Source organism: Erpetoichthys calabaricus, chromosome 1 (genome assembly GCF_900747795.2).
Source record: "Erpetoichthys calabaricus chromosome 1, fErpCal1.3, whole genome shotgun sequence".
Taxonomy (NCBI): Eukaryota; Metazoa; Chordata; class Cladistia; order Polypteriformes; family Polypteridae; genus Erpetoichthys; species Erpetoichthys calabaricus.
Window position 1 is genome coordinate 336,876,536 of NC_041394.2, and position 15,768 is coordinate 336,892,303.

Sequence of the window (15,768 nt, forward strand, 5' to 3'; positions counted from 1 at the left end):
GAATAAGAAAAGTTTCTTTTGCTAATATTTCGTTTCACCACGCGGACAGCAGGACTAATCTCGACGAAAACCTTTGGTTTGGCACATCATGAGAGGCGAGTTCAGGAAACTCCAAACTACCTGTGGAGGTCAAGGCTGCAGTTTAAAGGCGAGTGTGGAATTTTAAGGAGAGAAAAGGCCACTTAAGGGCAAAATAAACTTTCTTTTGGTGGTCCAAGTGAACATCTCAGTGCTGCTCAGAAGCAATTCAAGAGGTGAATACAATGTTGTTCTATGGTGGCCACATTATGTGCAGTATGAGCCGTCAGAGGCCATGCTTAAGAAGACAATGAAGTTCTTACTTGAATGTCTGATTGACATACAACACATCAGCTCTCTTGAACCAAAATAAGTGAGAATGAGTTAACGTTAATGGGTTATTTTTTTAAAGACAATGTACGCCTGACTGCTGTGTCAGTATCACTTGCTCAGTGAAATCTTACAGGTAAGAATCCCTGAGCCAAATTCCAGACTAGTTATGTTAATGAAATAGTAGAGGTACCCGTTATAATATCTCACTTGTGAGGTCCCATCTGGAAAACTGTGCGGTGCTGTTGTCCACATTGGACGAGGTCAAAGGGGGGAGAAGGCGAACTCTGTCAAGACCACTGGGATGTGGCTTATGGGAGTCGACTCAAATGTGTTTGGTGCTTTTTGATGCCATTCTGAATTCTACTGTTTTCTTCTACAGGTAAGAAGGACGCTGCCACTTCAAGTTGTACAATATGGAGCAGGTGTGGCCAGCAATGCAGGTATGTCTAGATATGGCATATACAGGTGAAGAGGGGGTCTCAGGTGAAGTGTGTGATGAGGAGGAAAAGAATAACCTCACACTACACAAGAGCCTCGTGTCTGTGCCTACCATGGAGAACAGATGTGTGAACATCAAGGAAGAGGACTGTGAGTGGGAGTCTGCTTACTTACAGCAGGAGCACCTCAGCATTAAGGAGGAGGTGGACTGTGACATTAAAGAAGACTCTGAACCAGCTTCTGACATCAACATTCAGAGAAGTGAAACTATCAGTGGCATAAAGAAAGAAAACCTTAAATTAGAGTCGGACTCTCTGTGTTTCTATCCCGATGAAAAGGCTCCTGGATTAGGCTTGACACCCAGTAGTCTGTGCTCCCTGCAACATCATCTGAAGGCTGAATCTGTAGAATCTGACTTGAAGAAGACTGCAAACGCATTGAGGGATATCCATCATGAAGAAGGTAGGTGCCTAAAAATAAAATCAGGCTAAGGTCAGGATAGATGGGATTTACTAATGAAGGTTATGATCCTTTATCACTGACCTCAGAAATGCAGGCCTGTTTTAATCTGTGGGTTTGTGCTGAAAGGTGAAATGGACACACTTAAGTACACATTTTGATTTAAACAAGCCATTTATACCAGCAAAATGTATTTAATTGAAAATGCTGTCATTATGGGTATTGACATCATTTTGCCACATAAAAGGTCAGTTTGCAGGTGTTAGAAGGGCACAGAGGAGGCTGAGATAGGCAAAGAGGTTACTGTTACCCATAATCCTCCTTGTATTTGGATGACAGACACATTTTGTGAGTGACATTCGCAAGTAGCTGATAGTGTGAGAGTTAAGGACTGAGCTGTCAAAAACTCCCCCCGTCAGACACTCATTCAGATTTGCTCTTTCAAACAAGTAGAACTCCCGTCGTTTCTACTGATGGCGTACACGTGACTAGAATCACTGCATGGAGGTCTTTCTCATCGAGAGAAGCTTTGTTTAAACTCAGACCTCCATTACCAAACCAAGGAGGAGTTGATAACAAATCAAGTAGGCTTGTGTTTACTGTTTATTTTTATATATTTTATTATTCAGAAATGGAGATGTTAACTTTACACAGGTGATCTCATAGGTCTGGAATGAGGGTGGGAAAGTAGAAATTGGCAGCTGACTCTGCTGGTCTGAAAGCTGTCAGTTACCTTCTGCAGTGACTTCTCTGTGACGTCCGTGTCCGAAGAGAAGAACTGTTTCTCTTTGTTTCATTTTTTTTGCCGTCTTGCTGGGGTTATCAGAGCCTATTGGGTGACCTTACTAATAATTATGTCAGTTTCCCCACTGGGAGTAATAAAGTCTATCTATCTATCTATCTATCTATCTATCTATCTATCTATCTATCTATCTATCTATCTATCTATCTATCTATCTATCTATCTATCTATCTATCTATCTATCTATCTATCTATCTATCTATCTATCTATCTATCTATCTATCTATCTATCTATCTATCTATCTATCTATCAGCTTCCTTTATTCACATTTTACACCTTACAAGAGGTACCGTAACTTTATTCAAAATCCAAGGCATTAGTGAAAATATATAAGCAGACTCCTTTAGATATATTGATAGACAGATAGAGAGAACCTTTTCCCCCCTGGGTGAAATTGAGCCTTTTTTACAGAAGCTCTTTAAATAAAAAAATATAAAAACTGATAAAATACATACATAACACTATGGTCTGGTCACACACCGGAATGGCTAAAAGGAATGAAAACCTCTGACTTGTCTCTCCCAGCACCAGTGAGGTGTTCATCGTGTGAAGGTGTACTGCTGATGGTATAAAGGATCTCCAGTCGCATTTCTTGACACACTTCTGGTGAATAATTCATTGGTTGAAGGTCTTCACTATTGGTGTGTCACAGAGAGCATGTGCAGCATTGTTCATAATTGGGACTCCATTTTGTTTTAATTCTCTGATTTGCTGTGACCTTCAGGGGGTCCAGGGTGCCTACTGTAACTGAGCCTGTTCTATAAATTAGCTTGTTGATTCATGCATAACACCTCACTGGCACAGCCAAGTTTTCCCTCTTTTGAATTTTCTTTCCTTATAGTAATTCTGCTGTCGGTTGTCATCTTGATTGTGCTGATGTCACCTTTGCAAATGAGAGAGGCTGATGAGAGTTTTTGTGGTGTGAGAGTTAATTAAAAAATACAATAGTCTGCGCCGTTTTAATGAAATATATTCACCCATAATGTCTAACACTCTGGAGATCATATTATTTTTGGATGCCAGAAAAAGAATTTGATATGGTTGAATGGGATAACATTTTCTCCACTTTACATAAATTTGGGTTTGGCCTGAACATTTGTGCATGGATCAAACTACTGTATACAAGTGAAGAAGCTTCAGTGTGTATTAACATTAATTCAGACTACTTCAAACTAGAATGTGGTACCAGACAAGGATGCCCCTTGTCACCACGGCTTTTTGCAATCACCATTGAACCACTGGCTGTTTACTTTTGAAATGCACCAGAGATAAAGAGGGTTTTCAGAGAAGGACTGGAACAAAAAATATCATTTCATGTAGATGATATGGTACTTTATGTATCAGATCCACAAAATTCTGTGCCTGCAGTCCTAAATGTACTAACAGAATTTCAAGAGATTTCTGGTCTCAAAATTAATTTGACTAAAAGTGTGCTCTTTCCAGTGAATTCTCAAACACATAATATTAAATTGGACACCTTACCTTTTATCATTGCAGATCAGTTTAAATATCATGGAGTAAACATCACAAGTAAACATAAAGCTGTCTAGCAACAAAATTTCACTGTTTGCATTGACAAAATTAAGCAAGACTTGCATCGATGGTCTACTCTTCATATCACTTTAGCAGGGAGAATGAACATTGTCAAGATGAATATCCTTCCTAAGCTTCTATTCCTATTTCAAAACATTTCCATATACATAAATAAATAATTTTTTAAGAAATTAGATTCAACCATAACCTCATTTATTTGGAATTTGAAAAACCCACACATTCAAAAGGAAGACCCCACAAAGACTTAAATCAGAAAATGTCATGGCTCTACGTAACAATTGAGAAAGAATATTTAAAAATTAAGGTGCGTCAGTCTTTCCAAATAATAAAAGTATGATGCCAATAGAACTATAAGAAGCTTGACACTTATATATTAAATAAGAATGTGATAAAGCTAACTGAACAAATGTAATCTAATGCAGATACTAAAGCTATAAGAGTATAATTTCTTTATAACTAATGTAATGTACGGAACTAACCGTTATGTAACCCTTGATATTTTATGAGCAATGTGCGTGAAAAAAAAAAGTATACGGAAGTGAGCATTGTCTAAAACCACTGAGTTGCATACACTCTATAACCATTCAAGTTCAAGTACGTGCAAGTTAGCAGAAGTGTATTTCCTAAAATTGTGAAAATACTCACCACTTTTTATCTGTAAATACACTGTGTGCTCCGGCATGTTGCAATCCAGGGTGTGACTGCAAGCTAGAACGATCTATGTATGACCTCAAAATGAACTGCCGCGTTTCTTTTTTTCTTCTTGTCAACGGACTTGAGTATTAAAGGAAGTCTCTGCTTCCTACTAGCAGGCTGATGGTTTGTAGCACTGGAACGTGACAGGGTCTGCAGCCTGCCTCCTCTCACCAAGAATAAAGAAATTGCTTTTTACTTTTAATTGGTGTCCGCCTTCTGTTGTTCTCGACTTCAGCGTCCACATTTTCAATTTTATTACTGGGCAGCAAATATACAAGCTATAAGAACCAGGATGTGGACACAAATAGATGAGCACACACAGGCTGGGTCCGCAATTGAAATAAAATCCTGCAGTACTCCTTTACATTCCTTGCTTTGTACCCCAGTAAGTACAAGTCATCGCCAATATACTAACAATTGTGCTTCACTTACTCAGCATATTAACTAACAAATTAACTTAACTATTTGCATTTATATAGTGCTTTTCTCATTACTCAAAGCGTTCAGCAATTGCAGGTTAAGGGCCTTGCTTAAGGGCCCAACAGGGCAGAGTCCTTTTTGGCATTTACGGGATTCGAACCGGTAACCTTCCGATTGCCAGTGCAGATCCCTAGCCAATGGAGGAAGTACTTCAAGTTAGAGAATATTTTATCTGTGGCACCTCTGCACAATAACCACCTTTTTCCACCCTCTCAAACTTACACAATTTTTAATGTTTGGAAAACATATGGGATTAAATAATTTAGAGATTTGTATGTAAATAACGTCTTTGCATCCTATGAACAATTACACTCCATATTTAATCTCCCATCAACACATTTCTTTCACTTCCTTCAAATTAGAAACTTCGTTAAACAGAACCTGCCCGATTTTCCCCACCTCCCACTATGCTGGAAAAAATATTGCTCAGTCTTGAGGACTCAGAGAGCATTTCTGCAAAATATATATATATATATATATATATATATAACATTTTAAAGTCCCTCCCTTTCAAAGATCCAAGAGTACAGCGGGTAAAGGATCTCTCACTCAACATCTCAGAAAAGAAGTGGAAGGCAGCAATGCAGAGAATTCACTCGAGCTCCTTATGTGCAAAGTATACAGTTATTCAAGTCAAAATCTTTTTATCAAGCGCATCTAGAACTGTCCAAAATGTTTCCAGGTCAAGATCCAAACTGCAAACGCTGCAATCAAGTTAACACAGCATGTTAAAGCACCAACACGGGGTGAAGCCTGTCTGGATTTAGTATTTTGTAATAATCAGGATAGAATTGAGGGTGTAGAGGTGATTGGACCACTAGGGTCAAGTGACCATAATGTAATACAATTCTCAGTATTTTGTAAGAGTGCAGATGCAAAGACTAAAATTATTAATTTGAACTTTGATAGACATTGGCGCATCTGCTCAAAATTTGCCTAAGTAGGATAAACTGGGATAAGCTTTTAAGTGTGGAGACAGTCGAGGAGCAGTGGAACAGGTTTAAAAATGCTTGACATGTAATGCAGGACCTGGAAAAAACTGACGTATAAGGCTAATGACTGCAAAGTGAATTGTAGAGCGTATGAGAACATGAGGGCAACCATTAAGAAGGAAATCAGAGAGGTTTAAAGACAGTTGGAGAGGAAAATAGCAGATAAGGTGAAAGACGACCCTATGAGATTCTTTCAGTATTTTAGTAGTAAAAGAACAGTCAAGGAGGAGGTGAAGTACATCAGAAATAGGAAAGGGGAATTAAAAGATACAGACAGTGAAATAGCGGATGCCCTAAACTTACATTTTTCTGAGGTGTGAGCAAGTGGATAACCTCCCAGAGGTAACAGGGACTACTAAGGAGGTACTGAGGGATTTGGAAATTGTAGAGAGATTAGATTGCTCAGATTAAATAAGCTGAAATCAAAGAAATCACCAGGACCAGATAATATTTACCCTCGAGTTCTTAAGGAGGCTAGTGAGTACAGATATAACCCATTGACACACATTTTTAGGAAGTCACTGAGCACTGTAGAGATTCCGAAGGACTGTAAAATGGAAAATATCATCCCATTATATTAAAAGGCGGACAGGGCAGATCTAAGCAACTACAAATTCACTTGTTTTCCCCATTGAAACGCATTAAGCAAAACTGATGTTGATTGTTACTCAATGTTCCTTAACTTCTATGTGTGGAAACCACTTGTATCACATGTGAAATGTTGGATTCTAACAGAATTTAACTGTGTAGATCAGATTCTACTAGATTAACCAGCCGTAACTCTTGTTATCACTTGGAGTGTTTTTCAGCTCTTGAAACGCGCCATTGTGAAGTCAAGTTACATTCAACTATATCTCAGTCCCACGTGAAAATACTGATGTAAAACTGTTCCAAACGATGTAATACATAGTTCTCTAATGGGTAATAACTCTTTGGATGGTTTCCTAATGTTACTCAAGGTAAACATCAACATCTCAAATTCACTTGTTTTCCCCATTGAAACGCATTAAGCAAAACTGATGTTGATTGTTATTCAATGTTCCTTAACTTCTATGTGTGGAAACCACTTGTATCTGACACTGCTGTTTTCACATAAAGACGCACTATAGCTCTGCAGTGTACTTGTGACTGCATTGTCGTACCAATGCTTGCGAACTGAAGTGTCTGCATGCACTTTTCGTGGCATTACACGTGTATTTTTTGAGCATGCCCATGTAGCTCAAATACAGGAACATATGTTGATGTAAAAGTATAACAAAACAAGTGCACTTTTATTCAAGACTATAACCGAAGCAAAAAGAAAGCAAGTTACAGTAGGCGGTTGATATGACAGCTTGCGTGGTGGAATGCTAAGAACTGCTGATTTCCATTCTGTGCTATATAACTGTTAACATTTGAATCTGATGATTGCATATAGCGCTGTCTTATTCAGTGTGCGCAAGAACATGCAGGTGGCCAGTTGCTTTGTGCTACAATGCACATTTTTAAAAAAAAGACAAATATATGTGACGTTTTGAAGAAATCATTTTATGCCGCGAATAGTACCAATCAGAAAACATCGTCGAAGTAATGCAATATTATTTGAAAACGAACAGCGTCAGATCGGGTGTGAAGTTATACTGGCGCTGTTTGAGTCAGATCAGAAGCTGAATAAGCTGAATAAGCTCCTGTTCTGACTAAGTAAAAAAGCATGAATTAATCAACAGAAATAACCGCGATTGACATTTTAAACTTAACGATTTACAGTGCATACCAATTATTTATAAATGTCCGTTTGAGGGGAAAAAAAACACTTTCTCCAAAGCTGGAGAATCGAACTCAGGTCTCTGTAGCAGGGCAGAGCTGCTGTGCCCCAAGTCAGCAAACCGTAGCGTTAAGCCATGGAAGCTGTAGTGTCGTCCTTGAACCTTTTGTGAAAGTGTTTATTTGATGTTTGGACTTCAGGCTTCACAGATTCTATAGTTTATGCCTACATTTTGTAACATTTATTACTAAAATATGAAAAAGTTTCTGTTTTAGCAATGTGTTTACACAGATTACTGTAGAAACGGAACACGCATGAAATGCATGTATTCCAAATAGCGATCTATTACAGTATTTCCATTCTAAAACTCCAGCAGTTCAGTCACTCCCAGGTAATCAAACAAGGCATGAGCTGGGAAAATTTAGTGAACGTTCAGCGACGGTGGGAGATGGAATAGCCGGCTGCTCGCTGCTCCTCTTAATCAGCACATTTAGAATAATAATAATTAATAATACGTTTTATTTATATAGCGCCTTTCCCATGCTCAAGGCACTTACAGAATATAATAAAGAACGGAAGAATATACAGTATATAGCATTGTACAAACCAGACAAATAAATAAAGAAGATTAAGACAGTAAATTCTGAAAAAAAAAAAACGACAACATAATTGATGGTCTCGCACACACATACAGGTTACATTAGCATCTTGACAGAGAAGTAAACTGAGAGAAAGGTAATAAAGTCAAGTAGAGCTAAAAGCCTTCCTGAACAGATGAGTTTTGAGTTGTTTTTGAAGACAAAAGAGAGGTGAGAACGGTTTTAAGTGGGCCGGATCTATGAGTTTTTTCGTAGACTCTGGTAATTCTAGTGTTAAACGACATTTAGTTAACCCTTGAGTTCCATGAGTTTAATAATTCATTCTGTTATGACTGTACATGTTTATATTCTTCTAATATATTGTAGAAGAGTTCTATGTTAACTAGAAATTCCACAGTTTTTGGTCTGGCATGACTATTAAGTGTTTCAGCCTGCTGCAGTATAGTAATTTAATTATAGGCCTAATTACAGTTTGTCTCGTATGGGCTGGATATTCTCAAGTATGCTGGATTATCAAAACTATTTTGGTCCTCCTAACCAACTTTGGTCCCAGTTAGAATGAATGATTGATGTTCTACTGTATTTACTTTCAAAACAGAAACCCAACATATGTGTGTATATAATGAGCCCGTACCCACTCCTTTCTTTTTCCCCACCATACAACAGTCCCCACAAACATAACAATTTTTCAATTATAATTCTTTTACTAAGAAATGTCTTGAATGATCTGTCCAAGTGCATCATTCTCTTTTAACTCTTTTAGGGCGGATGTCGACTTTTGTCGACAGGAGGGGTTGAAGGCGAATGTTGACAAAAGTCGACATCCAGGGATAGGGGGCGACAATCAGCTGTTAATGGTGACAAATCTCACGGTCACGTCACAGGCATTCCCTCTGTGCTTGGAGGAATGCTAGACTCGTTGACTCGGCAGCTAAACATTGCGTGTGCATAAGTTGTAAAATGTAAACAAAGGCAAGATGGCATTGACATGTGAAAAGGCAGCGAAGCAAGTGCAGAAAAGAAAACACTCGGCAGACGATGTTTTGCGCATTATCGCGGAGTCGGACTCTTGATTTTTCAGAATCGGATTTTATTGGCAGTGATCAGGAGATCGAGCAAGAGAGTGAGAAGCCAGCATCAGCTGATCAGACACCAGCCGATGCCGCGCCAGCGGATCTGCTGCCAGTTGAGTGCCTTTGCGCAGCCGATGCATCTACGGCAAGGTTCGCGTGGGATAAATACACATACATTGATCCGTTGAGAGCCGATCTGGCTACCGGAGTTTACAAGACAGCATGGCTTGCTGTTGGACATGACAGATCACCAGCTGCTGTACTTCAGGCTGCTCTCTCCTGATGCTGCTTTTCAGTTACTGTCAGACGAGACAAACAGGTAGGCAGAGATTTTTTTTGAATCGCGGGCTGCGTTTGCATCGCATTCTCATTTTTCAAAGTGGAAACCCACAACGAAAGACGAGATGAAGCGCGCTGTGGCATTACAAATAGAGATGGGACAGAACTGGTGATATAACTTCAGGGAGCATTGGTCCAAACGTGTTTTTTCCCCTGGTGGCTTAGGTACGTGCTGCTGCAAAGTTTTATTCACTTCTGTAATAAACAGAAGCAAATCCCATGGGGTGAGCCAGGCTATAATGCCATACATAAAGTTCATAAAGTTTCAGAAGATGAAAAGAGGTGACAATACGGTTTTCATGCAGGCAGAAAACTTGGTGGCAGTGGCATGGCACGATGGCAAATGGGTGACTTGTCTCTCTACAGTACACACTAACAATATATGTGAGAAAGTGCAGCAACAGACAATTGAAAAATAGGCACCAAAGCAACACGTATGGTAAGGAGTGCAATGTGGCAATGACTGAAATTGGCTGCTTTGAGCGAGATCAGACTTTGCTGTGTAAAATGTATGTGATATGGATGTGAAATCATAGAGTATGCAGGCTCATACAACATGCAAGACAGTAACATTTGTCAAAAGGAAATATTTTTTGTTGATTTGATATGTTAAACAATTGCTTTGTGTTCTTTTTTAAAAAATGTTAGTTTTTGGAAAAATATTCAGCCCTGGGAGAAAAGAAACAAAAAAAAATTAGCCCTAAAAGAGTTAATAACTGGAAAGTGTTTGAAGATTACTTGGTGCACCTCCAATCCACTGATCAGTCACAACATTAAAACCTCAAGCCTGATGTTGTGCCGGTCTCCCTTGTGCCACCAGAACAGTGCTGATCCATCAAGGCATAAACTCCACAAGTCCTCTGAAGGTGTCCTGTTGTAGCTCACACCAAGATGTTACCCGCAGATCCTTCAAGTCCTGTGTGTTGTGAGTCCATGGATTGGACTTGTATTGCCAGCACATCTCACAGATGCTTGATCAGATTGAGAGCTGGGAAATTCAGAGGCCATGTCAACACTGTGAACTCTTTGTCATGCTCCACAAACCGTTCCTGAGCAATTTTTGCAGTATAACAGAGCACATTATCCTGCTGATAGAGGCCACTGCCATCAGGGACTGATGTTTCCCATGAAGGGGTTTGTGTGCTCTGCAGTAATCTTCAGGTAGGTGGTACGTGTCAAACTAACATTCACATGAATGCCAGGACCCAGGGTTTCCCATCAGACCATTGACTAGAGGAGTGGTCTCCAAGTCCGCTCTTGGAGGGCAGCAGTGGCTGCAGGTTTTCATTCTAACCCTTTTATTAACTGGTGACCAGTTTTTGCTGCTAATTAACTCCTTTTTCTTTCATTTTAATTGACTTGTTTTTTTAAGATTTGTTACCCTAAATTTAATTTCTTTCCTTAGGTGGCACCCAAATAGAAATGAAATGTGAAGTGAGTGAACCAACAGAAGACCAACTAAGTCATCCATCCATTCATTATGCAACCCGCTATATCCTAATCACAGGGTCACGGGCCCAGGTAACACAGTGCGTAAGGCAGGAAACAAACTCCACGCAGGGCGCACACACACACACCCCCACACACACCAAGCACACACTAGGGACAATTTAGGATCACCAATGCACCTATAACTTGCATGTCTTTGGACTGTAGGAGGAAACTCACGCAGACACGGGAGAACATGCAAACTCCACACAGGGAGGACCCGGGAAGTGAACCTCAGGTCTCCTTACTGCACGGCAGCAGCGCTACCCACTGTGCCGCCCCCAACTAAGTCGACACCATCTTAATCAGGCACTTGAATTCCTGAGATCTTCATCTTTCTTTCTTTATTTTTTTTATATTGTACGATGGACACAGTTTGCTGGTCATGTTATGGTTCATTTTTTATGTCATTATTGTTTGGCTGCTAATTACAAAAAAAAAAAAAAAGAAACAAGGGGTCTGAGTCTTCAAGAGCCATCAATTCAAATCAATTCAAAAGAAGTTAATTAGCAGCAAAACCAGGTCACTAATTAAAGGTTAGAATGAAAACCTCCAGGACTGGAATTGGGGACCCCTGGACTTGAGATCATCCCGCTATTGACTGATGCAGCCCCAAAGAAAGCACTCGGAGACTCAGGACAGACAGCAGAATTAAGTTTTATTGTATGTCGCGCATACAGACTCCTATATGATGGAACAATGAGCCCCCAGCAATGAGCACCTTTTATTTTTATTACAATTCTTATCGTTTCAGCCATTATTCTTCCTCATCTGACATCTAGCATTTCACTGCTAGAGTCCTGCCTCTAATTAATTCTAATATTTCTTAACTGAAGGGGTGTCAAACACCTCTCTGTCCTTTTATTTCTGTTTGTCAAGGCCTTTCCTTACTCCCCATTATTTACAGCCAAAGAGCTGACATTCCCTTCTGTAAGTGAGGAGCCCATTCTTCGGCTCTCTAGCATGTCTGACCTGGTGTTTTCTGGCTCATACAAAGTAATAAAAATATGTAGGCTTAAGTCTTTTTAATCCGAACTCTTGTATCTTAATGCTTAGTATAAAACAATGCTTACTTTTTCATGTGCTTTAATACTTTTCTATTATGTGTAAATGACCAATGTTATGAATACAATTTTCTGTCTTACCTTTCTCCCATAGTACATCCTGCTGCCATCTCTTGCACTGGTAAGCAATACACATGTGCAGGCCCATCTTCATAATCTAAAGAAAATGTCATTCATCAGACCAGGCGGTCTTCTTCCATTGCTCCATGGTCCAGTCCTGTCTATTGTAAGCACTTTTGGTGGTGGACGGGGATCAGCATGGGCACTCTGACCGGTCTGTGGCTACACACCACCATAGGTAGCCAGCTGTGCTGCACTTTGCTGTTCTGACACCTTTCTGTCATGGCCAGCATTATGTTTATCTTCATTTTATGCTACAGTACCTCTTCTATGGGCTAGCATTTAGGCGCCTATGACCCTGTCACTAGTTCACTGGTTGGCCTTCCTTAGACCACTGCATATCAAGAACACCCCACAGGAGCCTGAGGTATTACAGATGCTCTGACCCAGTCATCTAGTCATCACCATTTGTCCCTGGTCAGAGTCACTCGTATCCTAACACTTGACCCTTTTCCTCGCTTCAACACGTTACCTTCAAGAACTGACTGTTCACTTGCTGCCTAATGTGTCCCACCCCTTGACAGGTGCCATTGTAACAACATAATGAATGTCATTCACTTCACCTGTAAGTAGTTTTAGTGTTGTGGCTGATTGGTGCATATGGGCTAGGATCCTTTCTAGCAGAATATTTTAACGTTAAATGAGTTTCATGTCAGATCATTTTTGATATTTCCTAATCATACACTTTGTATTTCTACAGATTTCCTAAAGAGTGACAACTGCTTATCTTCATTGGCTCAGACTTCTCTACAGTGCAGATCACAACAGACGCCACATGATGAAAATATGAAGAAATCAACATGTGCATCAGAGAGTTTGAGATCAGCTTTTTTGGAAGATGGCTGTCTGCTTGGTGATGCAATTGACACTCAGTTGGAGGAACTTGGTATAAATTCATCAACTTCATTTGTCTGCCAAGAGCAGAAGGAACAATTTAAAAGTGAATCGAAATGCAAACAGAGTCAGAATAGACAGAAGCCCTATAGCTGTTTGGAATGTGGCAAACATTTCTCACTAAAGAGCAGCCTAAAGAAACACATGCGAATTCACACTGGAGAGAGGCCATATTCTTGTACCACATGTGACAAGCGATTCTCCACCAGTGGGAATCTTCAGATCCACACAAGAATCCACACTGGAGAAAAGCCATATTGCTGTTCAGACTGTGGTAAAAAATTCTATGATAAGGGCCATCTTCGGTCCCATATAAAAATTCACAATGGAGAAAAACAGTATTGCTGTTCTGAATGTGGTAAACGATTCTTGCACAGCAACAGTCTTCGGACCCACATGCGAATTCACACAGGTGAAAGGCCATTTTGTTGTTCTGAATGTGGGAAAGGATTCTCCTCCAGTGAGCTCCTTAAGACCCACACAAGAATTCACACCGGAGAGAAGCCTTATTGTTGTTCTGAATGTGGGAAACGATTCGCTGATAGAAGCAGTCTTCGGAGACATATGAAAATTCACACTGGAGAAAAGCCATTTTATTGTTCTGAATGTGGTAAAGGATTCTTGTACAAGAACCAACTTCAGAGCCACACAAGAGTTCATACTGGACAGAAGCCATATTGTTGCTCTGAATGTGGCAAAGGATTTTCAGCAAGCAGCAGTCTGCAGAAACACATGAGCATTCACACTGGACAGAAACCATATCACTGTTCTGAATGTAACAAGCAATTCACCGACAGGAGCCGTCTTCAAATACATACAAGAATGCACACTGGTGAGAAACCATTTCATTGTTTTGAATGTGGGAAACAATTTTTCAGCAATTACAATTTACAAGTACATTCAAAAATTCACATTGGAGAGAGGCCATATTGCTGTTCAGAATGTGGCAAGCGATTCTTGTGCAAGAGCCATCTTCAGATCCACGTAAGAACACACACAGGAGAGAAGCCATATTCCTGCTCTGAATGTGGTAAGCGGTTCACCACCAACAGCAGTCTGCATTGCCATATCAGAATTCACACAGGAGAGAAGCCTTATTCTTGTTCTGAATGTGGCAAAGAATTCTCTGATAAAAGTAGTCGTCGAAATCATTTAAGAAGTCACACAAGGGAGCAGGAAAAAAATATAAAGAGATGGCACGACTTGTTGCTTTTAGGATTTAATTATGACAACTGATTTTTAGAGTTCTGGGCAGGTGGTTCAATTTTTGTCTCCTCAGGCTCTCAGAGTCTTTTAAATGTTGTTTGGAAAACTTCAAGCTGGCTGTTATAGACTTCTACTTGATGGAGTGCTGCTGAGGTGGTCGTCCTTCTGACACGTTCTGCCATCTTAGCACAAGACTTGTGAATCTCTGACCGAGTGACCACTGGGTTCTTGGTCACCTACATAACCAAGACCCTTCTTACTCAATTATTCAGTTTCCCCTGGTGGTTCCAAACTTCTTCCATTTCACAATTATTGGGGTCACTGGGCTCCTGGGAACACACAAAACTTCACAAATGGCGCTATCTCATTGCCCGAATCTGTGCCATCAGAATTTGATCACAGAAGTCCACAGAGAGGTCCTTGAACTTCATGTTTGGTTTTTATCCTGCTATATCATGTAATCTGTGGGACTTTCTCTACACAGGCATGTGTCTTTGTAAACAGTGTCCAGTTATATCAGTTTGCCACAGGCGGACTCCGGTTAAGTTCTACACATGTGTCAAGGATGAGCATGATTTGAAGAGAAAGAGCCGAGGTTCTGACAACTTATACAAGTGAGGAGTTTCACTTTTTAATGAATTTGCTAACATTTCTGACAACCTGCTTTCACTCTGTAACTATGGGTTATTGAGTGTAGATTGATAATAATAATAATAATTCATTTATGTAGAGCTTTTCTCGATGGTCAAAAGATGGGACATGAAAACGTTTAAAGTGAAATCTGCAACACAATCAAGTGTGCAAAAAGTGAGGGAGTCTCAATACCGTGTGTGTGTATGCATGTATGTATATATATATATATATATATATATATTATATATATATACACAGTGCATCCAGAAAGTGTTCACAGTGCATCACTTTTTCCACATTTTGTTTTCACCCATTCCTCTTTGCAGCACCTCTCAAGCTCCATCAGGTTGGATGGGAAGCGTCGGTGAACAGCCATTTTAAAATCTCTCCAGAGATGTCCAATCGGATTCAAGTCTGGGCTCTGGCTGGGCCACTCAAGGACATTCACAGAGTTGTCCTGAAGCCACTCCTTTGATATCCTGGCTGTGTGCTTAGGGTCGTTGTCCTGCTGAAAGATGAACCGTCGCCCCAGTCTGAGGTCAAGAGTGCTCTGGAGCAGGTTTTCATCCAGGATGTCTCTGTACATTGCTGCAGTCATCTTTCCCTTTATCCTGACTAGTCTCCCAGTTCCTGCTGCTGAAAAACATCTCCACAGCATGATGCTGCCACCACCATGCTTCACTGTAGGGATGGTATTGGCCTGGTGATGAGCGGTGCCTGGTTCCCTCCAAACGTGACACCTGGCATTCACACCAAAGAGTTCAATCTTTGTCTCATCAGACCAGAGAATTTTCTTTCTCATGGTCTGAGAGTCCTTCAGGTGCCTTTTGCCAAA

At 40.2% G+C, this 15,768-nt stretch overlaps 1 protein-coding gene across 3 annotated transcripts in view; it reads left to right on the forward strand.

Annotated features, from left to right (window-relative positions):
• LOC114667133 (gastrula zinc finger protein XlCGF26.1-like) overlaps positions 1–15,121 on the forward strand; it is a 61,841-nt gene extending 46,720 nt beyond the window's left edge. For all 3 annotated transcript variants that reach the window (XM_028822297.2, XM_051925534.1, XM_028822292.2), the window contains exons 2-3: positions 731–1,251; positions 12,901–15,121. In XM_028822297.2, coding sequence (XP_028678130.1) covers positions 765–1,251; positions 12,901–14,330 — 1,917 coding nt within the window. In that variant the 5' untranslated portion in view covers positions 731–764 and the 3' untranslated portion in view covers positions 14,331–15,121. The remainder of the gene's footprint in view (positions 1–730; positions 1,252–12,900) is intronic.
• The last annotated feature ends 647 nt before the right edge of the window (positions 15,122–15,768 follow it).